The following is a 27,636-nucleotide window of genomic DNA, read 5'->3' as shown; positions in this document are numbered from 1 at the left end:
TTTAGGGGTGGTATTCACTTCACTTATTAAAGCAGGAGTGAAATCGTGGCTACATTGAAGTCAAGGGCAAAATGTCCTTTCATTTAAGTGCCATCAGTATTTCTCTTTACTTTGATGTTTACTTGTGTGTGATAAACATCAGATATATTGGTATCTAACCTTTTTGAGGGCTCAGGGTCCCCTCCACTAGAAGTTTTAATGTAGTCATCTAATATAGATATTACTATTTGCTTCTTAGCAATAAGCAAATCAAACATTTATCTAAATTTGCTAAATTGCATGGATATCAGAGCTATTCACCCAACTGAACAGGGTCCAGTGACCAGTCTACCTGTTTCTATTCACAGTGACATTTCAAAAAATTAAAGAAGGAACCATTTGCTTACCACTCAGTTATTTTTTTTACTGTTCTTAAAAAGTTATTTTAAAATCATATTTAATTGGAAAGTGCTTTGCAACACCATTGTTTATAAAAAAAGGGAAAGAAAGCTGTTAAAATGGGCTAATACTAAAAAGTGCATTCAGTGAAATCTAACTTCTAAAAAAGAATTATAATATCATTAAAAAATAATTTCAGTTTAATACCTAACCATACTAATTGGAAAGTTCATAGGGAGAGTTCATGGGTCTAGCCATTTCCCCACTGCTGTCATCCTTCATTATTCACTGTCATCCCAGTTTGTTTCTGCCCAACCATGTTCAACTGTGTTCTCGTTTTGTGATGTAACTGAAATACGCTATTGCATGCATGGCATTGATTGAATAGATAATTAAATGATTTGTAAATTTTTTTAACAGAACATAGTCCCAGTCTCCATCAAGTTATGTCTGGAATTTGTTCAGATTCCATAAGTCTTCTGATAGTATAGTGTGTCAGTGGAATAGAAGAATATTACCTAAGAATGAACTGGTTGAAGTAATGAACACTCTTCATTTTCATGGTATTGAAAGCTTATATACACTGTACACGGTATGTCAACTTACAAGCCTGTTTATTAATTATATTCTGCACATCTAACAAATCTAGATATTGTTGTAGACAGAAAAAATGTTGTACATGTTAACTATTAAGATATACTAGAAACAGATACCTTGACTGGAGAGAAAATTTTATAAACTGCTACTAATTTGTTAAATTGAGTCTTGTGTAAATTAAGAAGCAATTTTAAGGTTAACTGGGTGGTTTAAGTTGATGGTGTGACAGTGATAATTTGAATGGTGGGATCCTTTTTAGCTGCTTTCCTTCAATATTCTATTTAGGCAGTCCAACTTTGGGGTCCCTAAGTGCACACACAGCTTTACCCAAAACATCTGTCTTGCAAAGCACAAAGTTAGGACTGGGACTTTCTTCAGATTAATTAAAGAAAACCTTCCATACCAAATAAAGGATTGAGAAAGGGCAAACAGACTTTGCTGACAAGGGTGCATTGGAAGCAGTATAGTACTGTGGTATCACTATTTTTCCACTTCCTCCCTGCTTTCTTACCTGCACTTGTACAGGCAGTGGAAATAATTCTTCTCCTTACATTCAGAGTTAACTTTTCTTGTACGTTTGATATATGTATGCTTTAAATGAGCATTTAGTTAACACTTTATTTTTTGGTTGCCTTACTTGTGGGATTTCTTCTACTCTAAATCTTTCTAATTCTTCCCTGCTAGTACCCAGCCCCTTTCACCCTTACTCCCCCATAAAGAAAATAACCTAAAAGGTACTTTTCAGCATGGCAGATGGAAACAATATGAATTTAGAGTTTACAGGCCAAGCCAGGCAGGGAAGCATTTGTTTTCCTGACATTCCTTAATCACACCAAGAAAATTCTGATCTAGGATGAGATACTGCACAAAAATATTTCAAGGGGGTAAGTTCCTTTTTGGAGAAAATATAGTTAAAAATCAGGTTTATAATGAAAAGCCCCAACCTTAACTTTGGACATACCACCATCACTCCAAATAGAGAGAGGCATTTTTTTCTTGTTAGGAAATTCCAGCAGACCCCACCCTTTTTCCAGCTAATCTGCACTTAATTATAGTTCCTTATCTTTAGCACAAAAAGAAAAAAAATGGACAGAGAAGGAATATTAATCAATACACTCTCTTTGTGCTTGTACGAATGACATATGAGCTATCTCATATGGGAAAGAACAAATAATACTATCAACTTTCTCTCTTTTGGGCCTAAATAAGAATAGCCCCAGATGTTTGGATTTAGACATGTAGTTGGTTGAAATGTTCTGATTTTTCCCCCTTCAAAAACTGAGAACATTTTTTTGTTTCAGAACATTTCCCAGATAACTGCAGCACTAATGGCTGAAACAACTATTGAGCACATGCTATTAAAAAGCTGCAACACTGGGCTGCATGGATGATAGAAGGACAGATCTACTCTAACTCTGTGACAAGCCTGGGAGCACCCTGGGGAAGCATAACCTGCCCACTCCTTCCTACACCACACCCTAGAAATTAGGTAACAACTGGCTTCACATGGTTCCCAACATAGGCCAAGAAGTACATCCACTCAAGACAGAGAACCTAGGGTTTAGGACACGTGTTCATTTGCAGCACTACAAAGTGCCCCAGCAAAACAGAGTGCTATGGGGTTCAGGAATATTCATGTGTGCAGGAGTGCTACAAAGTTTCCAGGGGTTTGGGTTGTAGCCGTGTTGGTCTAAGGACATAGGCAGACAAGGTTCCTTGGGTGAATTTGATATCTTTTATTAGACTAACCCAAATGGTTGGAGAATAGTTATTAAGCAAGCTTTCGGGTTCAAAAACCCTTCGTCAGGCTAAGGAAGCTGCAGCAGTTGCTGCGTGCTCTTCCTGGATGGAATGAAAAGTAAAGAAGCCAGAGGCTGGGCTGGGCTGGGCTGGGGAGTCAGTTGCCAGGCAGATTGTAACGTATCAAAAATCCAATGTCTATGTTTAGTCCCTGATCTCTAGTATCCAGCAGGTTGATGAAATGGAGCTCATAGGCTCGTCTCTGGGAAGTGTTGTGTAAGTTTCCCTTGAGGATCAGGACTGAGAGATTGGAGAGAGAGTGGCCCTCCTGTGAGAAATGTGCCCCCACCGGTAATTGGGTGTTTCTGTCTTTGATGGATTTCCGGTGTGCATTCATTCTGGTGCGCAGTTGTTGTTTGGTCTCTCCTACATATCTTCCATCAGGCCATTTGGTGCATTGGATGAGGTATACTACATTCCTGGAGGTGCAGCTGTAAGATCCAGGAATACTGATAGCTCTGTTGTGGGGTGTAGTAATAGTGGGGGGTGGTGGAGATGTGTTGGCAGGTTTTGCATTTCTTGTGCTGGCACGGTCGGATCCTTTTGGTGTGTTCTGGGGCTGAGGAAGTTTGTTTCTGGTGATGAGGTTGGCGAGGTTCAGTGCTTGTCTGAAGGCTAGGATGGGTGGCTCTGGGAAGATCTTTTTAAGAATAGGGTCTCTTTCTAATATGGGTTGCAATTTTTTGAGGATTTTCCGTACAGGTTCAAGGGATGGGTGATACGTCACAACCAGTGGTGTGCGATTTGTGGGTGTTTTTCTTCTGTACTGCAGCAGTTCTTCACGTGGTATCCGGGTGGCTCTTTCAAACGTGCGATCTACCTCTCTGGAGGAGTGTCCTTGCTGGGTGAAAGCCTTTTTAAGATTGGTGAGGTGGCGATCACGGGTGTTCTCTTCAGTACAGATGCGGTGGTATCTGAGGGCTTGGCTGTATATCACAGCTTTTTTGGTGTGTTTCGGGTGATTGCTGGTTTTGTGCAGATATGTGTGTTGGTCTGTGGGTTTCTTGTATACTGTGGTCTGTATTTTACCCTTCTGGATACTGATCATTGTGTCTAAAAAGGGGATGTTGGTGCTGGAGTATTCTAAAGAAAGTCGGATGGACGGATGGTGACTGTTGAATTTCTGGTAGAACTCAATCAGAGATTGCAGGTTCTCAGTCCAAATGATGAAGATGTCATCGATGTATCGTAAGTACAGCAAGGGTTTGATGGTGCAGTTCTTGAGGAAGTCTTCTTCCAGGTGGCTCATAAAAAGGTTGGCATACTGTGGGGCCATTTTAGTGCTCATAGCTGTTCCCATCATCTGGAGGAAGTGTTGATTATTAAAAGTGAAATTGTTGTGTGTGAGGATGAAGTATATAAGCTCAGTAATATCTTTGGGTCTGTATTCTGGGTTGTAATCTTGTTCCTGTAGATATGTAAGGCAGGCTTGGATGCCATCCTGGTGTGGGATGTTGGTATATAGGGTGGTAACATCCATGGTGGCTAGGAGTGTGTTGCTGGGAAGGTGGTCTATGTTTTTAAGTTTCCGTAGAAAGTCTGTAGTGTCTTGTACAAAACTTGCTCTGTGGATGACAAGTGATTTTAGGATTGATTCAACGAAACCTGATATTTCCTCAGTTAGGGTCCCATGGTTGGATATGATAGGTCTGCCAGGGTTCCCTTGTTTGTGGATTTTAGGGAGCATGTAAAACGTCCCCGGGTTAGGTAGCGGGGGGATCAAGGTCTGTAGTTTTTCTTGTAGTCTTGATGGAAATGATTTTGATGATATTGTTGAGTTTTTTGGTGAAAAGGGGAGTAGGATCCATGAAGCCATTCAGGCCCTGGCAGACATTACACTTGAGTAGTAACCTGGCAATATGGTTGCTCAATTAATGGCATGATGAAACAGGAAATAAGCCACAGACAGGGAGCATTTCAAGCCCCTGGTGTGCTCCTGAGGCTGGGAGTGCCAACAGCGGAACAAATGAGCTGACTGGTGCTCTCAGTCATGGGCACGCTGGGCACCCAGCTTGCTACTTGCCAGTACAGGGGATCTCATGGCTCCCCCTGCATCAGCAACATGGCACAATTGGGATCTGATGCCCAATCACAAATGCACATATGATATGGCAGGAGGCACAATTGTTGGGATCAAGGACAAGATCCTATCGTGTCTTTAACTGGATGTCTGTCAAGTGGTCTCAGTGATATGTTCTCCAGCTAGGGAGCGACGGTGGGGGTGGGTTCCCTTAATGGGGGCCAGCCTCTCTGCTGCCATTGTGGAGGCAGTGGCACTGGTCCCTCAGCAGAGTTGTTGCTCCCTGGGGGAAGTGGGAAGCAGTGGCTCTAATAGCTGTAAGTGAGGAAATTGCAGCTTTGCTCCTTGGAGGCTGTCAGGGATCCAGCTACTCTCCCTCTCCCCCTCTTGCGAAAGAAGTACAGGAAGAGGGGCAGAGCACTATGGGATGCTTGGGGACTAGAGAGCTCTACATATAACTGCCCACACATTATGTACGGAGCTGCAGCCAGCCAGAATGTATGCACGCTAGCTTTCTGTAATGTGATAAGAGTGTATATAGTATTAAAAAAGTGATGCGTGTCCAAAGCTGCTTAGTGTAACTGAGCACAGGCGTGGGACATTCCAAACTGGCTACACTGCCTAATTTCTGGGCTGTGGCATGTATTGAACTGGAATGAGTTGCAGGTGCGATCCTGGGTTTGCAACAGACACAGTGTGGACATGTCCTAAGGGCATGGGAAAAGAACCAAGCAACTGAAAGGTAAAGGAGGGGAGGGATTTATGGCTCAGCGGCAACATCTACATGAGACGCTGACTGTGCATTCGTTACTGTGCAGTCATTTAGGACTTGTATAAGCAAGTCCTAAATGACTGCACCAGAGTTACTGAGCAGTAGTGTCACCGAATGGCTTTTAGGTGACGCTGACTGCGCAGTAGCTCGTTACTACGGCACAGGAACATCACATCACGCTTCCTGCCACATGATGCTAATGAGCTGAGCACAGTAAGCATCTTGTGTATATGTGCCCAGTGACAAGTGAATAAGTTGCCATGATTTAGCTGGGGAGGAGTGTACACAACAAGCAACTACTGCTGAGCAGCTGATGTGCTGGAAATCCCTATCCTCCTTTTATGTTGTGGTTGCCAGTTTGTGCGGCCACACCATGACACAGAACAGGAACTCATGAACAGTGCTGCAGACAAAAAGACCTGACTCTCAGGCTATGGACACACACAAAAGTGAAGCTTGAAGCACAAAACAGAGGAAACTGTACCATGGCAGCTACCCACAAATCAGCTGGCTGTATATTTGAAAGTGTGAGAAATAAGCAGACTGTGTATACTAAAAACATGCATTTAAAAGCAGGAGAATACCACTCCTGATTTGTTCAGGGGAAAATTCACCATTGTTGGAGTGGGTCGACAGCTTTTGTGTTATCACGGTTGTGTCTTGGTTGGCATCATGGTTGTGCCAGCTTGGCTTGGCACAAGTTAACCCCCTCATGGCTTCACTGACAGATTTAATTCCTCTCTGGGCAATAAATCCTCTCAGTAAGCTTGGTTTACAAAGCTTAGCTCCAACAAAACAGTTATCATGGGGCATGCGTTGCTCCCATTACAATGTACTAAATTTGGGGGGATATATGTTAATTGTGCACAAAGTAAAGTCCATGTTGTCTGACTTTTTTAAAACTATACTGCAATGATTTCTGCCCTTTTCACCAAAAAACAAAACAACTAAAACAAATCACATCTCCATACTTCCTAACACCTGCCATCTCAAAATAATAGCCCTTGCTAATAAATAAAGTATTAACACACTGAGGGAACTTTAAAAAAGTAGATGAGATTTCTAGACCTTCCCCCTTTCAAATCTCGTATTTTGATGGGCAATGCATCAAAATTAATTAGAATGAAAGATGGTGAAGATAATATGATGGCAAAAACATCAGAAAGAATTAGACTGAAAGGTTGTGAAAAGCCCAACAGTCATAAGCCTCCCCTGTGACCCAGCCAAAGGAACACTTGGATAAATAGAGACTGACAAGGCAAACAATTCCTTCACAAAAGACTTTCGAAAATGCCTTCTACAATATTTCAAGTTGAACATAAAAATGTCTAAGATGTTTGCATACAATTCATTTCTGTACACTCAATGATGTCCAAAATATCAAACAAAACCTCTCTTCAAATAGTTCACCGAATATACATTTACACAAAACAACATGGACTTGAACTGCCTTTTATGCTGCAGTATGAATGTAGAAATGTCCTGAACACACGGGACCATCTGTTGTCACCTGTTTTACAATGTATGTCTATCACAAATGTTGAAGCATGTCTGTGAAAAATGTCCCAAGTTAGGCATTTTCAGTATGCAGAATGTCACCTGGAAGAAATGTCATTACAGATAGCACAATTCTGTATGAAAAATAAAAATAAATGTATGTATGGCTTGGCAGCTCTTCTAAATGCTTAGCATAAGACCTCAAATTTGGAGAGAAGGACTGTCTGGACTAATGCAAGATGAGTCATCAGAAAAAAGAGCAATATGCCATAACACTCTTTCCAAAACCAGGATAAAATGGTAAAATATTTAGTAGAACTTCAGGATCTCTTAGCATTAATAACTTCCATGTTGCATCGTATACACACAATTTGGGGTAACGCACAATAACTATTTACACAGCGTACATACCAAATTACGTCAAGAAACAATTTATTCTAAACAGTACTGATTCACCATGCAATTCATACACCTTCTAAAATGGCTTCTGCTGTGTCTACAGATTAACAGTGCCAAATGGCATGCCATGTTCTGATAGGAGTGGAAAGGTATAATAAAAATGTCTTGCAGAGACTCAGTAAGACAAGATGCGTGAAACAAGCACGAAAGATTTGAGCTCAATATTACCTGCATTGTACTAACACCTGATGGAAAAAAATATACTCTTAATCAAATGTTTTCTTCATCCACAAAGTGCCATGTTAGTTGAGGATTAGCAAGAATCTTCATTTTTTTGAAGGACTTTTCACTGTCACGCGCAATGAGGAGGATGGGTTTAGCTCATCAAGATGTATTTATTTGGCATGAACTCCTCATTTTTTGGTTACCAATGTATCCTTTTTCCTCCAATAGCATTTTCTAAAACCTATCATCACATTGGTGCACACATTTCTAAAAGATAATCTAACATGGGTCCTGCTACAGAGTTCTGGCATACTTGGATAACCAGCACTTTGTTTTTAACCACACACAAAGGCATCATATGACCGACAGAAATGCATTTAATTTCTTGAACAGACTTATCCCTCTGTCCAACTTTTTGTTATATAACAAACTCAGTCATAAATTACCCTGATGTAGAACTTTTGGGGACTTGTCAGTGTATGAGTTTATCATTGGAAAAAAAGGTTGATTCATTGTGGGGGAATTAATCAGTTTTGACTAAATATTCTCAGGTTGAGGGTGGAAATTCTGCTAACAGACTCATCTGCCCCAAAAGAACATGCTGCTAAGTGACGACGTCTCAGCTTTGCTCTGATGAGGGCTGGGAAACATTTGTACTTGCAGAAAATGTCAAAGGACAAGAAAATCACTTCTGACCCAGCCCTACACTGTAGTCCATTTGATAGGCCTACTAATCAATCATTCTCTTCTAAGGGCTGTCTTCTCAGCTAGTGCAAACTTCTGTTCCATCACAGACCATACTGGCTTTAGTTCCAGCCTGTAGGGCCACCAAGTTTCAGGTGGGGTTTCTAGGCAAGCACAGGAATCCTGTAGCAGTGCAAAAAATCAGCGACTGACGTATGTACAAGGTGTTACATTTGCTTAACAACTTTCTCTTCTAATGACATTTTATCAGGATTTCACAGCCATTAGTATGAGAGACGTGTGAACTTTTGCATGGAAAAACCAGTCTCTTAACAGCTTCGATTATGTAAGAAACTGTCATTTTACTCACCATCCCATGATTAAGCCAGGCTGGTATAAAATTATCAAGCAGCTTTGGGTAAACCAGTTCTCTGTCATAGATATAGATGCTCCAAAACATTGTCACAACAAACTGGGAGGGTAAAAAGGGAAAGAAAAGATTTAGGAAGGTGTTACAATCAATTGGCTGATTTTACTAGCCTTCATTTTACCTATCTACCTTTCTATATATAGCTAGAGCTCTATAGGCAGATATAGATATTACTGCTCTTAAACCCAGGGTTGCTTTTACCCACAGTGGGGTCTTGGATTTTTATTTACATTCTCAGAAATTTTTTCCCCCTGTTTTTGACATTTGTAAAAATACCATTTGGAAAAATAATGTTTTGAATTATATGCATGTGGCCAAGTTACAATTGAATATTATATTTTAGTAGCAGATGTGGCTTATAAATAATGTTTTACCACTAACAGCACAGAAAACAGAGAAAAAAGGATATGCAATCGCACTTACAATATACAGAACATACTAGTATGTAGAGTATTAGGACTTCTATCATTTGGTGTGAGGTTTGTCCCTGAAACAACGGCCACTTCCATACCTTAGCACTTATTAAGTCCCATTTAAGCCCTGAAACCCCCTCCCCACACTTAAATTTTAAGGTACTACTACCTACATGATCCACAGAGATCCAAAGCATAGATTTGTAACATCTTCCCCACTTCACTATATGAAACTTGCCTTGGATTTTGTCAAAGGGATTACCTTACTAAGAGCCCAAAGCATGGACATTTAACTGTCCTCCCTTTCTTTAGATCAAGAATAGCAGAACCAGTTCAGATTAAATAGAAACTTAGCCTCAACCTTTGCTCAAAGCTTGCACAAAATCTTTTAACATCTTCTGATGTTTAAAAAAAGCTGAATGCTTATTTCCATCATATTTTTTACTTTGACCCGCCTCCACATTGCCCAATTCTATCCAAGACCATTGAAGTGGAAATACTGAAAACCATTTCTTATGATATTTTTGTCCAACTAAAAGCATTGAGTATTGGAAATTTGGAAGCTCTAAACTTTGAGGTTTTCTCAGCATTAATTTAACCCCCTCATCCCTCCCTGCTATTTAGCAGGAGTACAGCAGAGTCATACTGGTCTCAGTCAAAGGTGGAGACGTCAGAGTTGGGTCCCATAACAAAGCTAAGTCCATGGAAGCAATGTACCTATTATGAAAAGCTTAAGCTCAGCTTGTTTTATAAGTTTTTTTCTTTTCCCTTCTTGAAAATGCTGTGAAAAAAGTAAAAGAATATAGAGAAACATTAATTAGCTTACCTTAAGTCTTGAATGTTAGAAAAAAATGCAGACCTATGTCTCCTAATTAAACACTATTTTACTTTGGACTTGAGTTTCATGATCACAGATCCCTGAGGAGGTACTATTTACTGGAGAAAAATTAAAAGCTGTTCCAGGAGACTTCCAGGGACCAGTTTCATGAGACATAAGGGCCCCTGTACACAGGATGGACAGGACCAAATTTAACTCTAGAACTAGAAGTATGACTCCCAACTGTCAATTCAGTGGAAGTATGTGCAGTTATGCTAATACCAGTGGAGACCATTGCCTTTGTGGAACAAATGAGGGTTAGTTTCAGGGAAGTAGGGAATGGAAACAAAAAATGTGGGATGCATAGCAAAGTAAGGGATGTTCAGGTCAGTAATGGATGTAGTGAGATTAGCATAATCCAATCTCTATGCTTGCCTGTGAAAAGTTAAAATTTAGGTTAGACAGTCTATGGAATAGTCTATGGTTTGTTCTAACCACAGACATACACATTTAGAGCAGACAGCTACTTGGATTATTTGGACCAATAGTCTTTTCCCCTAATGAGCATGCAGTACCATAGTTTCTTGATTTCTGACTTGCTTGTCTATCTGTTATGAGTGCTATTAGTGCCTGCCTCAAATAAGTGTGAATCCTTCAACTCATGCATAAATACCAGGAAAAAAAAGAGAGAGCCTCTAATGGACAGTCTGAAAAATACTGAAAATATAAAGTACTCTGCAAGAAATCTCTCTTCTGGCCCATTACTTGCACTGGCACCATATTGCCCTTTAAACACCTGGGCTAGGGATAGACATTCAAAAAACCCCAGCCTGAATTGATTCAATCTTTGCAGGTTAGACTAACCTACAAAGATTGAACTGGTTTGCAAGTGGATAGATGTTCGGCACATGCCTGCAGTGGCTCAGGCCAGAAGCCCAGGGGTGCTAGAGCAGCCCTCCCTTCCAAAGCCGAGGGAAGCCGAGCTGAGGACAGGTGGCATGGCCAGACACCCAGCCCCAGCCCAAGGGCGGCAGGGCAGAAAGGGAAGAGGAGGAGGAAGAGTCCCCATCCAGAACCTGACAGAGTCCCCTCCCCACCCTGGGAAAAGGAGGGGGAAGAGTCCCCCCCAGCACAGAACAGAGCCCCCCTCCCCACCCTGCAGGACAATGAACCCAGCATGGCCCTGTTAAGGTGAAGGGGGCAGGGAGATGGGTTAATGCCTCCCTCCATCCCTTCCCTGCAGCTGGGGTCTGCCAGCTGCAGGTCCACTGCTGCAGTCCCCTCCCCTCTGCTCTGTGGCAGACAGGCTGAGTCCAGCTGCGGGGTGAAGAGGGGAAGGAGGGATGAATTAACCCCTTCCCTGCCCACTTTGCCTTAATGGAGCCCCGCCAACCAGTGTTTCAGCTAGGGCCTGTCCCTGCTCTGGCTAGAGAGCAGATGGGAGGGGCCAGCCCTGCTGTGGAGCGGAGAGCCCCGCCCAGCCCAGAGAGCATGCCAGGATGATGGGGGAGTCCGGTTTATCTTAAACCTGCAGGGAACCTGGGACAGACATTGTATAAACTGGTTTGAGACAAATCAGTTAAGTCTGATACTACATTCAACCAGGTTTATTTCAAACCAGTTTTGGCCATTTTGAAACTGGTTTATGTGCACTGAATGTCTGTTCTGTTACAGGTTTAAACCAGTTTCTGATCACTTAAACCAGTTTACGTATAATGTCTGTCCCTAGCCCTGAAGACACAACTGCCAAATGGGAATAGGTGAACTGTGGAAAAAATAGAAGCAAAGCATCCCTTTTCTGTTAGTTCCCTAGAAATCCTGTTGAATTTCAGTGGGTCAATAAGACCTTGTTAAGATCAACTATGGTATATAGTTTGAAAACTATGAATGAGAGCCCTCTGTATGGAGGAAGTCTTACATTAAGCAAGGGCACCAAGGGTTAAGATGGATCATATCAGAATGAGTCTAGCAGACCTGGCAAAAAACTTGGGCCTGTGATTTCTGCATGGTGTAGAGTAAAACAATCGACTTTGCCAATGAGGTAAAGGTAAGGAAAGAGAGGAGGCACCATCTGTTTCTTAACCAAAGTCAGCCAATGGATAGAATTAGATCAACGTAGCTGGTTGCAACCATCTGGCGCTACAGACGGTAATTGCTGCTTAGCAAAGCACTACCACATGACAGGCATAAGGTAAAGAAAATGCACAGAAAAATAGAATGTTACAGGTCTTTCAAATCAAGACTCATACTTGAGGTGATGACACTGACCTCAGACTTTTTAACTGGGGAAAGTCTTCTTTCACTGTTTGGCCAACGTCTCCAAAATGGTGCGTCTCCACTTTTGTATGAATGTAGACACAACTTAAGTGTATTTCTAGGACTTGTTACCTGCCCTCCTAGTCTCTCTTAAACCCATTTACTTTTTAAACTGTTTTATTAATTGTTTTAAAGAGGTTTTAAATTCTCTTGATACTCTTCAAGAGTTTTTATATCTGTATGCCATTGCATTAGTGGAACTTCACTTCAGTAGTCTGAACTTCAGCAAGCTGTATAATAAAAGAAGAATCTTCTTTTACACAGCTCATGTTTTATAGGCTAGCCAGAATTGTGACCCCTGGGCTTCAGGAATCACAGGTAAGAATTCTGAATTGCTCCTCTCACACTGAACAGTTGGCAGGAATGGGGGCAAAAAGAGAAAGGACTAAATGGCGTAGTGCTGCCTGGCTCACTAGGCTGGCCACCTGCAGAGGACAGGGTTGATCTTTAGAGGAACACTGCAGTTTGCATGTTCACTTTTGCATCCAAGGCACAAATTTCAGTTCTCCTCCTGAGGTACCCCAGACATGGGGCTCAGCATGCAAAGAGCCACCATCATAGGCTTCTGCTCCTCTTGACTTGCAGTCCTGTCCATCAGGGGTATCAGGACTTGAGGGAGCAGAGGGGGAGGGAGGAAGATAAGAATGGAGAGAGAGAGTGGCCAGAGCATGATCCACATCAGCAATCCTCAGGATACAATAGCTGAAGTTAGGGTTAGTGCCCACTGCACCTTCTGCCACCCCTCCCACCATGGAGCATTACGGGTGCAGACAGAAGTGACAGTTTTCATCCAATCTGGTCACAGAAAACGATCTACAGCCATGACCAAACACAAGTTCATGGCTTCAGACCACTTCAAAAATGGCCAATCAGGTGAAAATCTGAGCCCTCATTGCATGAGGGGTCAGATGAAGACATTTCAAAATGGAGCATCTTCTGTAACTTGTCTGCACTGTCTCCCAGCCTGTTACTGTTTTCAGAATGGGAGGGGGGAAAGGGAGCAGAGGGAGTTTGGCCTGAGGTTTTTGCAGTCCCTGCTCAAGGGTGGGGAGGGTGTATTGGAACCCCACCCTCCAGCAGTGGCTGGAGAACCCCTAGAACCAGGTCTCTCACAGGGACAGGCTGGGAGACAGGAATGGCTGTAGCTAGGGGAAACAGGCTGTAGACTGTCAGCCACCATCTTGATTCCCTTCTCCCCCCCGCACAACCAACAGTGAAGTTCTGTTTGGTCTGGGGGATCGTTGTAACTCAGAATCCTTCCTGTAAAGTGTTCTTAGTTACAGTGGGGAGCTGCACTTCTGTCTATGCCCTTAAAGAGTATTTTGAACTAAGGTGTTATTCCAAATGAGTAATGACGGATAAAAGTCATGCTTTGTGTAACCCAGATGTAGGCAATTATTTCAGCTTGAGGGCCACTTAACAAGTTTTGGGAAGCTGTTGAGGGCCACAAGGGTAGTCCCACCCCTTGACATGAGCTCCGCCCCTGGTCCCTGCAAGTCCTCCTTAAACCCTGACCCTTGCCACCTGAAGTCTTTCCCTTTCCCTTGGAAATACTCCTTGTCAGGGGTGAGGGCAGGGGCCATCATGGAACCAGAAAAAAAATCATATACTAAAAAAAAAAATCAAACATTTACTATAACATATTTTAATTTTATTTCAAAAAATATTTTTGTCCTGATTTATGTGTGTTTGCATAATGTATAGAGGTGATTGCATAATAGCTCAAATACAGTCTTACTCTTGCATATTATGAGTGTGGGGGTTAACGTGGGGTGCATGGCTGGGGGAGTGTGTGTGTATGTATGGTTGGGTGTGGGTTGCTTATATGGTGGGTGGGGGTGTATATGTGGGTGTGGGGGGTGAGGTATGTGGTTGGGGTGGGGTGTGTGTGGGAGGGTGAGAGTGTGTGTCAGGGTATGGGGGGTTGGGTGCATGTGTGTGTGGGGGGTCCTCAGAGTCCCCAGAGCCACATGTGGTGGCAGCATGCAGGGCCAGACCTGCCCTGCCTCACAGCATGCAGCTCCCACACTTCCACTGGAGTCCACAGCTGCACATGGTGACAGGGTGTGGGGCCAGCCCCACTTGGCCCCATAAACACTCAGCTCCTGCACTCCCACCCAAGTCCCTGGCTGCACATAGTGGCGACATGCAGGGCCAGCCCCACCCATCCCCATAGCACACAGTTCCCACATTCCTGCCTGAGTCCCTGGTTGCATATGGTGGCAGCATACATGGCCAGCCTGGCCCAGCTTCACAGCACACAGCTCCCACACTCCCACCAAAGTGGCAGTATAGTGTGGGGCCAGCCCCACTTGGGCCCATAACACTTAGCTCCCATGCTCCCACCTCTGTGCCTCCTTTCCCCAACAGGAGTCCCTGGCCCTCCAGCCCAGTGGGGCCCTTATCTGATACCAAAGGAGCAAACTTTCAGAGGGACAGCCAAGGGCCAGGGCCCATGATAAACCTTTTGGCTTACGGAGAGGTACCATGGGCCACATGGAATCTCCTGGTGGGCCGGATGCAGCCAACAGGCTGTATTTTGCCCATCCCTGGTATAACTCCTACTATAATTTTCTTAGGGCAATACCATTTATATAACTGGCACACAGTTAAATAGCATAGACAAGCACAAGAAGGACCTTGTTTTGCTGCTACTCATATTCTGTGGATGCTCTAGACAAGTGGACACTTCAGTTTCTAAGTAGGCATTGAGCTATGTTTCAGAAGATGAAATGCCTGCCTTGATGTTCACAGTTATAGTATCATTAAGTATTACATAGCAGCAGCAGCAAAAACAATATTACAGTACAAAACACAATTTCCTTCTTGCACACGAGGGAAAAAGCAAAACTTTAAAATTTCCTGTTTCACCTTTAAGTCTTCAAAAAGGAACATGAAAAGAAAACAGGTGATGCTAGTAAGGGGATAATTTTAAAGCACAAATCAGGAAGCTGTTGGTGACTCAAAAGGAAAAACAAGGTGCTTTAGTCAAACAATACAAATGCAAGTAATAAATAAATGTATTAACTGGCAGAGGGAAGGCAACCAAAAGAACTGTATAATTTGCTGTTTACATACACCCAGCCAACAATTTCTGTGCAAAAGAATAACAAACCCAATGGAGCTTTATTTTCCTTTACTATGTACTTTTATTACTGACTAACCTACACAATTACATTAATTTATTTCCTACGTGTTTTCGAGAGAAAACTGAGGTCTATATCAGCCACATGAGCATGAAAACTCTGTGGTACTTTTTGTAGGTGTAAAATATTCTCCTGTGATCTTGACCTAAATTTTCACATACCATCATGTGTTTTGATGCCAGCTTGCTGCCTTTCTGCCTATTTTGTTGAAGTGGAGGTAGTTGAATGGTGATACTAATTTATTACACACACACACAGACACAATATAGAATGTGTATATGTATGTGTGTGCATGCATATAATACAGACACATATGCATATATATATATATATATATATATATATATATATATATATATATATATATATAGTACGTAGTTTGTGAGGATATATGGAAGCCTTCAGAATTAAGAGCACTAAAGACATATTATTAAAGGCGAATTTTAGCTGCCATAAATTGTGGATGCTAGACCTAATTCCCCAGTTTCCCCCTAATTCCCCTAGCTCCTAATGGAGCTAGACCTATTTGCCCAGTCAAGGTTTAATCAATTTGATACGGACATGTAAGTCACAAAGAGCAGGAGTCAGGGAACTGAGAAAGAATTTTCTTTATAGAATAAACTTTCATAATTAATGATTTGGAAGATGGGATGGAGTGTACCCTCAGTAAATCTGCAGATGACACCAAGCTTGGAGCATAGTAGATATGCTGGAGGGTAGGGTTAGCATTCAGAGAGACCTCAACAAATTGGAGGACTGGACCAAACGAAATCTCATTTAGTTCAATAAGGACAAGTGCAAAATCCTGCAGGTAGAATGGAACAATCCCATGCACCACTGCAGGCTGGAAATTGACTGGCTTGGGCAGCAGCTCTGCAGAAAAGGATCTAGGGGTTACAGCAGACAATAAACTAAATATGAGCCAGCAGTGTGCCCTTGTTGCAAAGAGGCTAATGGCAGACTGGGCTGCACTGGTAGGAGCATTGCCAGCAGATCGTGGGAAATGATTCTTCCCTTCTATTCGACACTGGTGAGGTCACATCTGGAATACTGTGGCCAGCTTTGGGCCACTGCTACAGAAAGAATGTGGACAAACTGGACAGTCCAGCAGAGGGCACCAATAATGGTTAGAGGGATGAGGCACATGACATGTCAGGAGAGGCTGAGGGAACTGGGCTTATTTAGTTTGGAGAAGAGAAGACTAAGAGGGGATTTGATAGCAGCCTTCAACTACCTGAAGGGGTAGTCTCCAAAGAGGATGGTGTAGACTGTTCTCAGTGGTAACAGATAACAGAACAAGGATCAATGGTTTCAAGGAGCAGAAAGGGAAGTTTAGGTCAGATTTTAGGAACAACTCTCTCACTAGGAGGGGAGTAAAGCACTGGAACGAGCTACCCAGAGAGGTAGTGGAATCTTCATCCTTGGAGATTTTTAAGGTGTGGCTAGACAAAGCCTTGGCTGGGATGATATAGTTGGGGATGGTCCTGCTTTGAGCAGGGGTTGGACTAGATGACTTCTGAGGTCCCTGCCAACCCTAATTTTCTATGATTATGATTCTATGAATTAGTTGTACCATATGGTTTTATGCCTTATTATGAAGCACTTGGAAATTGCCAGTCCAAGTGGCAGAATACCATATTAGATAGACTTGAGTTATTCTATGGAAATTTCTGTTATTTTCAAGCTAGTGGAGAAAAGGAGTTAGATGGATGACAGTTTAGCAGATATCTGCAATTATTTCCAAGACTAAAATCCAGATCAACAATCTTTATTTTTTAAGATTGTTGAGCAATATGCATTTTGATCATACAATTGCTTTCCTAATAAAAGCCATGCACAAAATTAATAGAAAAAAAAAGTAAAATCAAAATTATTAAGAAAAATTTTTAGAAATAAGAACAGGGAAGAGGTGGGTGTTGTGATCTCTTAAGGTCAAATGTCTTAAATGCCATTGGCTTATTTTTGAAAAGAAGAAATAAATAAATCTTCAAATTTTTTGATGCATAGCCTATAAGGCTACCCGACTAGTTACATAATACAGGAGGAGATTTGTAGTAGTGAATAGGCCAGGTAAGAGTACGCCTAAAAGAACAAAATTGAAAAAGCCAAATACAGGATACCAAAAGATATTTGTACCTGTAATGATACTTTATAATGGATTACAGGAAAGGGAATGATAGGAAGAAAGGTTATTATTAGTAATACAGAATATTTTTTGAGGCTGTGCTCTGAAAAACCTGAAAACACACTTTTATTCCCCTAGAAATGCCCGTTTTATTTGTCATCCTCTTGTTCTAGATGCATTACAAGAAACATGATTGTAGTGCCATATAAAGTTTACATAAAACACTAATTAGTGATGAAAACTTGGCAGACTTTATGATCTGTGACAAACAAACAGAAAACAACAGAGATAAGCTAAAAACATTGATATAAACTCTGCCATAATATGCCCCTATTTGCTTGGAGCTGGAGTCTTATTTCAACTATGGTGACTTTCCACCACTGTAACTGTGTAATTTTCTTCCCATTTAAAAGTTACATTACGCAGACTTTGATTTTAGATAAAAAATGGACTTCCTATGACAGAATCTAGTGAGCAGAATAGCACTTCACTATGCAAATTGCATCATTATTTTAGTAAGTTAGATTTTGATTACATCTTACTCAAGTACCTTGAGGTGCCACTAAATTGGAGTAATGGCACAAGAGTGTTGCCTAGTGAGACTAATCATGGAGTAAGGGTTTAGCCAATACAAGTAAGAAGGGCAGCATTGGTCCCCTGAATTTCGGTTTGGTAGAACAGCTACTTTCAAACTGTGTTCCATAGAACTGTGGGGTCCCACAATAAGTTATCACAGGTTTCACAAAAAGACTATGGAGAATGGCGGCAGCCACTGCCATGCTGGGTCTCCTGGTTCCACATAAGCTCCCATGGCTGGTGGAGCCAGGGGTACAGGTTCTGTGGCAGAAGGGCAAAAGATAGTGTTTTTCTCTGTCTAACATGCATGTTTATTTTTTGATGCTCCTAAAAGGAGCTGCTAGAGTCAGCTCATGTTTTATTTGAGCAGCTGGAGACACAGAGTGCATAAGACACCACAGGAAAGGCAAGATTTGAGTTTTTGCAAAACCACCCAAGGAGATTTTGCATGCCCTCTGGCCTTTTCTTTTTTTACTTTTTTGAGGGTAGGAGAAGACTGGTGATCAGGCTACTCAGAGAGGGGAACTGTGCTACTTATTTAGGCAGAACAAAAAATGAAGAGCTTTATTTTGATAGATTATTTCTTTCTACACTTCATTGTTTAACTTGGGAGTGGAAAACTCATTTCTCATCTGTTCTTTAGAACAGGCCATCTTGAGCTGAGGACTTTAGTAAGCAGGAAGCTGAAAGCAATGATAAGAATAACCTCAAAAACTACAGTGATTTTTGCTCTGAAAAATAAAAAGCCCTCTTCCTTTGTATTTGCACTACAAGGAACATAAAATAATGCAAATGCCTTACAATAAGTGTGCTCAACTCCCAGCTCATGGGCCAGAACTAGCCTGTGGTGCCACTTCATCTGGTCTCCCAATGGGTCTGAACATTTGGCAGCAGGAGAGAGGTGCCACTGATCCCCTGCTGCCAAGTTATAGACCTATGGGGAGCCCTGGGTTCTGCGTGACGGATCAAGTGCCTGATCCCATCATGCAGGGCCAGGCAGGGGTGGCACTGGGCACCCTGAGCTCAATCCCAGTATGTGGAATTGAGAGGGATGTGGATCCGGGCTCCTGGGCCCAATCCTGATGCACAGGGTAGGGAGAGGGTGGCACCAGCTGCAGGACCCAATCTGGCATTTACCACTGAACCAGTCCCACACCATTCATCTGGCCATAGGGCCAAAAGGTTGAGCACCACTGCCTTAGACATCCAAATTAATATTTTTAAGTTAACTGACAAGTTTTAAGAAAGAAGAGATTGCATCAGAAACCCAATAAGCATTTTATTCACATCTGGTTAAATTTTCTATCTAAAATTTTTACATGTCTCTGCTGGAAACCACTGTATTGAAAAGCCCTGTAGAGAGCTCTGTGACTCAAGGAAGTGCATGTTCAAATGCTCTTTTTTGAAGGAAGGAAGCTGTTAAGAGGATAGGGGAAGCGGGGGAATTTATTCTCATTTTCTACAGTCCCTCTGGTATATAACAACTTTTTTACAGCCTCTGTTTGATATATCAACAGCTCACTGCATATTTTCTTCCATATAAAAAGTTCCTTGCAGAACAACAGCAGCATTAGACTTCTGTTACCTATGGACAACAACTCCTCATACCCTCTGTTACAATGAATAGTACCTTATTTTATAAGCAGCACCTGGAAAATGGGACAAATTTTACCACTTCACATTTTATCATCTTTCTGCACTGTAGTTAACACCTACATGAGCAGTAAATATAATGTAATGAGTAGAACTGAAAAAGATCTGGTTTCAGGAGGGAATTGAATTGGTAAGGACTAGAGGTTCAGAAATGCATGGTTGTGCAGATGGTATCTTCTGCAGGACTTAGACTTCTTCAACCATGGGATATTGTTCCAAGAAGGAGGATTGCTAGGAAGAGACAGGTTCAACCTCACAAAGAGAGGGAAGACCATCTTTTCAGATAGGCTGGCTACCTATATTTGCCAGGAGATGAAGACCAAGCCCTGAGGTAACTGGGAAAGAGAGTGATCTGGAGGAAGCACAAGCAGAAGGAGGCAACAGGGGAGGCATTTTCATTCTTTTTGAGAAAGTAGGGCAATTGGTGAGTTACCTTAGGTGTCTTTACATGAAGGCAAGAAGCCTGGGAAACAAGGAGGAAGAATTGGAAGTCCTTGCACAGTCAAAGAACTGTGATGTGATTGGAACAACAGAGACTTGGTGGGAGAGCTTGCACAACTGGAGTACTGTCAGGGTATAAACTGTTGCTTAGCAGGGAACTCTTCAGTAAGCTAAAACACAAAAGGAAGCTTACAAGAAGTGGAAACTTCAACAAATTACTAGGAATGAATATAAGAGTAGTGCTCAGGCATGCAGGGATGAAACCATGAAGGCCAAAGAGCAATTGGAGTTGCAGCTAGCAAGGGATGTGAAGGGTTTCTACCCTCCTGTTAGTCGCAAGAGGAAGGTCAGGGAAAGTGCGCCCCTTACTGAATGGAGGAGGCAACCTAGTGACAAACGAGGAGGAAAAGGCTGCAGTACTCAATGCCTCCTTTAGCTCAGTCTTCACAGGCAAGGTCAGCTCCCAGACTACTGTACTGGGCAGCACATTTTGGGGAGGAGATGAGCAGTTAACAGTGGCAAAAGAACGGGTTAGGGACTATTTAGATTTGTACTGTGTACTAGTCCATGGAGCCAGATGGGATGCACCAGAGGGTCCTGAGGGAGGTGGTTAATGTGATTGCAGAGCCACTGGCCATTATCTTTGAAAGCATGTGGTGATTGGGAGGGGTCTTGTAAGATTGGAAAAAGGCAAATATAGTGCCCATCTTTAAGAAAGAAAAGAAGGAGGATCTGGGGAACTACAGATTGGTCAGCTTCACCTCAGTCTGGTCCCCAAGGAATCCATTTCTAAACACTTGGAGGAGAAGAAGGTGATTAGGAACAGTCAGCATGGATTCACCAAGGGCAAGTCATGCCTGACCAACCTGATTGCCTTCTATGGTGAGATGACTGGATCTGTGGATGTGGAGAGAGCAGTGGATGCGACATGGCTTGACTTCAGCCAGGCTTTTGGTACAATATCCTACAACATTTTTGCAAGCAAGCCAAAGAAGTATGGGCTGGATGAATGGACTGGAAGGTTGATAGAAAACTGGCTGGACTGTCAGGTTTAAAGGGTAGTAATCAATGGGCCGATGCCTAGTCGGCAGGTAGTATCAAGTGGAGTGCCCCAGAGGGTCGGTCCTAGGGGCGGTTTTGTTCAATATCTTCATCATCAACTTGGAACATGGGATGGAGTGCACCCTCAGCAATTCTGCAGATGACACTAAGCTGGGGAAGCAGTAGACACACTCGAGGGTAGGGCTAGGATTAAGAGAGACCTCAACAACATGGAGGATTGGAGCAAAATAAATTTCATGAAGTTCAATAAGGAGAAGTGCCAAGTCCTGTGCTTAGGATGGAACAACCTCATGCAGCAGTACAGAATGGGGAACAACTGGCTAAGCAGCAGCTCTGCAGAAAAGGACCTGGGGGTTACAGTGGACAATAAGCTGAACAGAAGCCAACAGTGTACCCTAGTTGCAAAGATGGCTAGCTGCATGCTGGGCTGCATTAGTAGGAGTGTTGCCAGCAGAACTGATTACTCATTCCCCTCTATTTAATGTTGATAAGGCCACATCTGGAGTACTGTGTCCAGTTTTGGGCCCCCCCATTACAAAAAGGATGTGGACAAATTGGAGAGAGTCCAACAGAAGGCAATGAAATGGTTAGGGAGCTTGGGCACATGACTTCTGAGGAAAGGCTAAGGGAACTGGCCTTTTTACTTTGTGGAAGAGAAGACTGAGGGGAGATTTAATAGCAGCCTGAAGGGTGGTTCCAAAGAGGATGGAGCTAGACTGTTCTCCGTGGTGACATATGACCAGGGAACCTGTTTTTTTCCAATGAAAAAAATCTCCAATTTTCGGATTTAAAAAAGTAACCCCAAATGCACATTTTTTCCATGATTAAAATGAAGCACTACTATATATATTAGAGGTGTTCCATATTAATCATGGAAAAATGTGGATTTTATGTTACTTTTTTTAATCTGAGAATTGGGAATTTTTTTAATCAGAGAAAACCAAGATCCCTGCAGATGACAAAATAAGGATCAATGGTCTCAAGTTACAACAAGGGAAGTTTAAGTTAGATATTATGAAAGAAATTCTCCCTAGGAGGGTAGTAAAGCACTGGAACGGGTTACCCAGAGAGATTTTGGAATCTCCATCCTTGAAGGTTTTTAAGACCCGGATAGACAAAGCCTTGGCTGGGATGATCTAGTTGGAGATGGTCCTGCTTTGAGCAGAGGGGGTTGGACTAGATGACCTCCTGAGTTCTCTTCCAACCCTAATTTTCTATGATGCTATGAAATTTAAGCCTGAGGCTAGCTGCTGAGGTCAGTGTTATATTCTGAAGATCTATTGTTGTGTCTTCTGAAAGTAATTAATAGAAAAACACAACAATTAAAATGTTCTTTCAAAATAATAATGCACTGAATATATTTGGTTCTCTATTTGAAGGTCATCTCTAGAGAAGGAGAATGTTCATACAATAGGCTTGGACAATTTTTGCTGTCAGTTTCTAGTGTTTCTTTTGAGAATAGGGAGTGTTTGTATGCATTCACCCTTTAGAATCAATCTAACTAGCTCCTAGGTATACTGCTTGCCTCCAGGGAACCAGCCAGTTTACAGAGTTCTCATCTGTACATCTGAGAAGGATACAGCCAGCAAGGATTCCTCAGTCACAGACAAAAAGACACATAACTTGGGAAAGAAAAGGTAAAGTGTGCCTGCTAAAGTAAAGAGTGTCTATATCTGAAGTGGCTCATTTTGAGGGTTGCTGTTTCCACACACAGGTATGCCCCCAAATTGGAATAACTACTGTCAAGTTTGGTCTTTATCAACAGCTAATAAGTTATGTTCATTTTTAGCATGTATGCTTGTATGAAAGAGTATACATTGTTTTTCAGCATAACAGGGATTTTAGTCATCTGAACTAACCAACAAATAATCTGTTTGTTTATGCTCAACTCAGGTGTTATACCAGGTGTTATGCTCAACTCCTGACATGCATGCTAGAGCACGGTATGTGAAGGCATTTTGCTCGGCATGCATACCTTGGGGAAGGGGCCAGGACTGCATTGCCACAGCAAGGATCAGGCCCCTTGCAACTACCCCACTGTCTACCCCTGGCATGCCAACATCTTACAAGTCAAGGTTGTGGGAGTTTTTGGCACTCTGCCCAAAAACATTGCCAACCCCTGTGTTAGACATAAAGATCATAGTTTCAAATACTCTACAATAGCTGACTCCAGAATCAAAAGGGAGACTTGATTAAATATGTATCAAATAGATACCAAACTCTGGGATCAGAGATAAGGAATGTTTCTATGGAACTGAATGCATGTCAGACAGTGGCTGAGTCCATATCAAAAGGGTCTCCATTAGCACATGTATCAGGCAGTTGGAGGCACTAGAATCATCAGCAGATATAGGACATGTTCTGCAGAATTACCGGAAAAGAGACAAAAGGAGATAGGGACGCAGGGATTTAAGGAGAAGTCTGTTGGAGGGAAAGAGAGGAAGACACCCTGAATCTCATGGAAGCGAGGAATGCTGGGCAAGGAGTCTGGAGGATCATTTTAGAAGTTAACAGGTTGCTAGCAGCTTGCAACAGAGAGAATATTAGGAACCTGTTTCAGGTTAGAAGGCAGCAGCAGCAGCATGGGGTCTAATAAATTATTAGGGGTCTAATAAAACAGCCAGGCGCCTAAGTCAGAAGATACACTGGGGGCAGTGGAGACTTCCAGCTACCATCATGCTGCTGACATGATCGAGCGACTGCAACAGCAGCTGATATTTTCCTACCCCCTTCCTAAGCTGGTGTCTGGGGTTGCTGATGCAGTCACAGAAATCAGAGAAGGTTGGAAGGGGCATCCAGAGATCATCTAGTCCAACCCTCTGTCTGAGGCAGTTGCCCACCCCAGTTACAAACTGCTACCCAGTGCAGTGTTTTGGTTTTATTTCTGTACATGTTCACAAACGTAACAGCCTTTTGTCCTGTGTCTGTCTGTCTTATACAATAAACCTGTTTGGGGTTTTTACCTTACCATTGACTTGTGAGGAGTGGCTGGCATCAACAGGCATGCTATTCCTATGGGGACAGCAAATCTATTTTTTGCAAACCCAGGGAACCCTAGGAGGCCACAGGCCCCTACTCCACTAAGCTGTAAGGTCCAGTCTGGATGCTGCTAGGACAAAGTCTTGCTAGTGAGAGAGAAGTCTGCCATGTACAAGATGGAGGCAGATGCCTGAAAATACACAGCAAAATGATGGGGAGAAGGCCTGGAGTTCTGGGGTTATCCCAAGGTAAGAATGAGGTTTATCACAGCTACTCAGGATCTACAACTTAGAAACTCTCCTGCTATTGCTAACAGAGGGTGTAATTAACATCCTCTGAGGAGGCCTCAATCTGCTTTGGGAAGTTTCAGGTCTGAAAAGAGGAAGTATGGAGATGTCAAAGAGCTGAAACAGTACACAGAGGAACACAGTATTATAAGCAGCACAGCAGATACTGAACACTTGGTGAGAGAGAGTGTGGGAGAATCTTGATGTGTATGAAAGCTTTGAATTGTGGATTTTTAAAAATCCCTCAAGCATTTAAATAAACAATATTACATAGGTCTTATTGGGCTTTTCTCTTTTCTAGTTTCAACATAGTAGTAGGTAGGGTTAAGTTTCTGGGGTATTGTCTGGGCAGTCATCTTATTATTATACTTTAATATTTTGTTCTGTTTTTATAATTTTTCCTGTTTTATTGTAAACTGCCCCGAGCCTTTTTGGGGAAGGACAGCATAGAAATCCAATAAATAAATGAAAAAAGCCTCTGTTATCAGGCAGAATCACAATTACTATATGTACCAGTGGCTGGGGCGCAGCCCCTGCTAGACTCCCAATGGGAGGGGCAGTGCTGGTGGGAACCTCACCCGGTGGCATCTGGGTGAGCTTCCCCAGCACACTGAAGACGAGCTCCAGGGGAAACCTCACCCAGTGGGGTCTGGGAAAGTTGCACTTTCAGGTGCACCAGAGACAAGCTCCAGGGGAAAACTTGCCCAGCAGGGTCTGGACAAGCTTCAGGACTCAATCCGGCATGCCAGAGAACTCTAGGCAGGGGAGGGGGGAAGCTTACCTGGGGGTGTGTGGATAGGCCGCACTTCCCTGGAGCACTGAAAAAGAGCTCTGGGGAAAAACTGGAGCGGCACGCCAGTTCCAGGGTCTGGGAAGCACATGCCCTGGGAGCTGGTGCTGATTGGATCAGAGGAAGCACGCATAATTTAAAAAAAGGATGCTAAGAGAGGTTTGGCATTTGGTGTCCAGGGGAACAAAAGTGGTACAGCAGGACCGGAAAGAGGACTCCACCACACTGGAGACTCAACCAGCCGAACCCTTGTAGGACCCCGGGATAGCACAACCACAAGTGAATGAGCAACCTGACCCATTGAGCAACCTGACCCATTGAGCAAGATAAGTGACACCGGATGGCAGGGTAGTGGTGGGTGTACTCACAAGCCATTGGGGCTGGGACACATGGAGAGAGTATCCAGGAAAAAGTTTGTTGAACCCATTGGGAAAGGGGGCACAAATCGACCACAGAGACAGGGTTAACCTCAAGGGACCCCAAGATAGCCCAGGCAAAGGAGGGATTTGCCTGGATGAACTGACTATACGGCCAACAGGTTCGAACCAGCTACAGGGAGCTGAGCTGGACCTTCGAACCGGGGTTCAAAGGGGGTTTTTTTGTCTTTCAGAGAATGTACTACAAACAAAGGGTGAGAGCCTATTTATTTTTTTATTTAGCACTCCCAGACAAGGAAAGGATAGCAGAGGGAAGTTAGATCCCCTATGCATCTGAGTTACAGCTAATTAGGTTATAATACATATACCTGGGCCCTATAGAGCTGCCTACTTGAAGATCTTGGAGACCAGCGGGCAGAGATTTCACCACCCAAGGTCCACCAACCCCAGGGAGAAGAAAAGTGATTGCAGACTAGACTGGAACATCAAAACCTGAAGAGAGAGACTTATCTAGGGGGCAGACACCAACCAGTTGTGGAGCAAGTAACCAAACTGGGTTGGGGAGAAACCAAGACCCAGTGACTTGCACTCACTGTCCACAGAGAAGTATGACTCGTCACCTGAGAGGAAAGGGGCAGGGTGTAGCGGTGGTGGAGTCCTGTGGAAGACCAACCTTTATCAGTCAGACTAACACTCTACATACCATCCAACCTCCTAAAGAATAGCATAACATCAAGATGGGAGAGAGGGAGTGAAGATGAGGTAGAGGTCCCAGTGATCATAGCAGGAGAAAGGGGAGGTGAGTGGACACACACCCACACTATACAATTCCCAACCTTTCTCAAAATACAAATAAAAAAGATCACTTGCAAGCCTTTTTATTAATACATTTTAAAATTAATCCCACAAATTAATTATGATGTGTGTTTTCTATACTGTATTTTAGCTGGAAACCTATAGCTAGTTAACACAACATAAAAGTGGCAGTTTTTTTCAGGAGTAAGCTAGCATGCTGTAACTTAAGGTTACCAGTTGGTAACATGGAAAAGAAACACCTGGGCAGTGCTGTACGCGTGTTTTGTATTTTACAGGCTTGCACAAGCATTTCTGTATTTCTTCACGTACTGTAAAATCCCACATAGATGATGAAAACGAGTTCCAGTGAAACATATCCAAGTATATAAAAATCTATAATGCAAATTAGTATTTTCAATTAATAACTGTGACGTTACAGTGAGTGCTTAGTAGTTATGGAACAACATTTATTTGAGACCTTAAGTGGATTTCTGTAAAAAAGAATAGTGGTTTACAAGGCTCAATTAGAATAGTCAAGCCTTCTTAAGAAGCTAAGAGTGAGCTCTAGCCACTGGCTTCATTACAGCTTGAAAATGTAGGCAGGTGTTTACTTCAAGGTTCACAAATCTTTTCTTAACTGTGGCCAGGGTTTGGACAAACCTGACCCAAACTGAAATTTTGGGTAGGAAGCACTGGAATCCTGAGTTTTATCCCACAGTGGGAGGGCAAGTGGGGTCCATGGAAGAAATGGAGGGGCAAACAGGGTCCCTGGGGATTTGAAAGGATCAGAAGGGCAAGTAGGGCTTAGGAGGGTTTGGCAGAATCAGAGGGGCTATCTCAGTCTTCAGGGGACTTGGTAAAATGGATCTAGCAGGGTCTGTGACAGGGGTCGATGGGATCGGGGGGCCAGTGGGGTCCATAGTGGGGTTGGTGGGGTCCAAGACAGTTTAGCAGGATCAGGGGGCCCAAGGAGGGCGAGGGGGAGATTTGGGGAATTGGGACGGGGGTTTGGCAAGATCAGAGATGGTCTCCAATCCAGTCTCCTCCTCTCCCCTGA

General features: G+C 42.9%; 1 protein-coding gene across 1 annotated transcript in view; it reads right to left on the bottom strand.

The window, feature by feature from the left end:
* The window catches only part of AIG1 (androgen induced 1), a 210,369-nt gene that overhangs the window by 124,124 nt on the left and 58,609 nt on the right, over positions 1-27,636 (bottom strand). Inside the window, exon 3 of the mRNA XM_006265734.4 lies at positions 8,743-8,844. Within this exon, the coding sequence (XP_006265796.1) occupies positions 8,743-8,844 (102 nt within the window). The remainder of the gene's footprint in view (positions 1-8,742; positions 8,845-27,636) is intronic.

This window comes from Alligator mississippiensis, chromosome 1 (genome assembly GCF_030867095.1).
Source record: "Alligator mississippiensis isolate rAllMis1 chromosome 1, rAllMis1, whole genome shotgun sequence".
Classification (NCBI taxonomy): Eukaryota; Metazoa; Chordata; order Crocodylia; family Alligatoridae; genus Alligator; species Alligator mississippiensis.
This window is presented reverse-complemented; position numbering and strand designations above follow the sequence as displayed.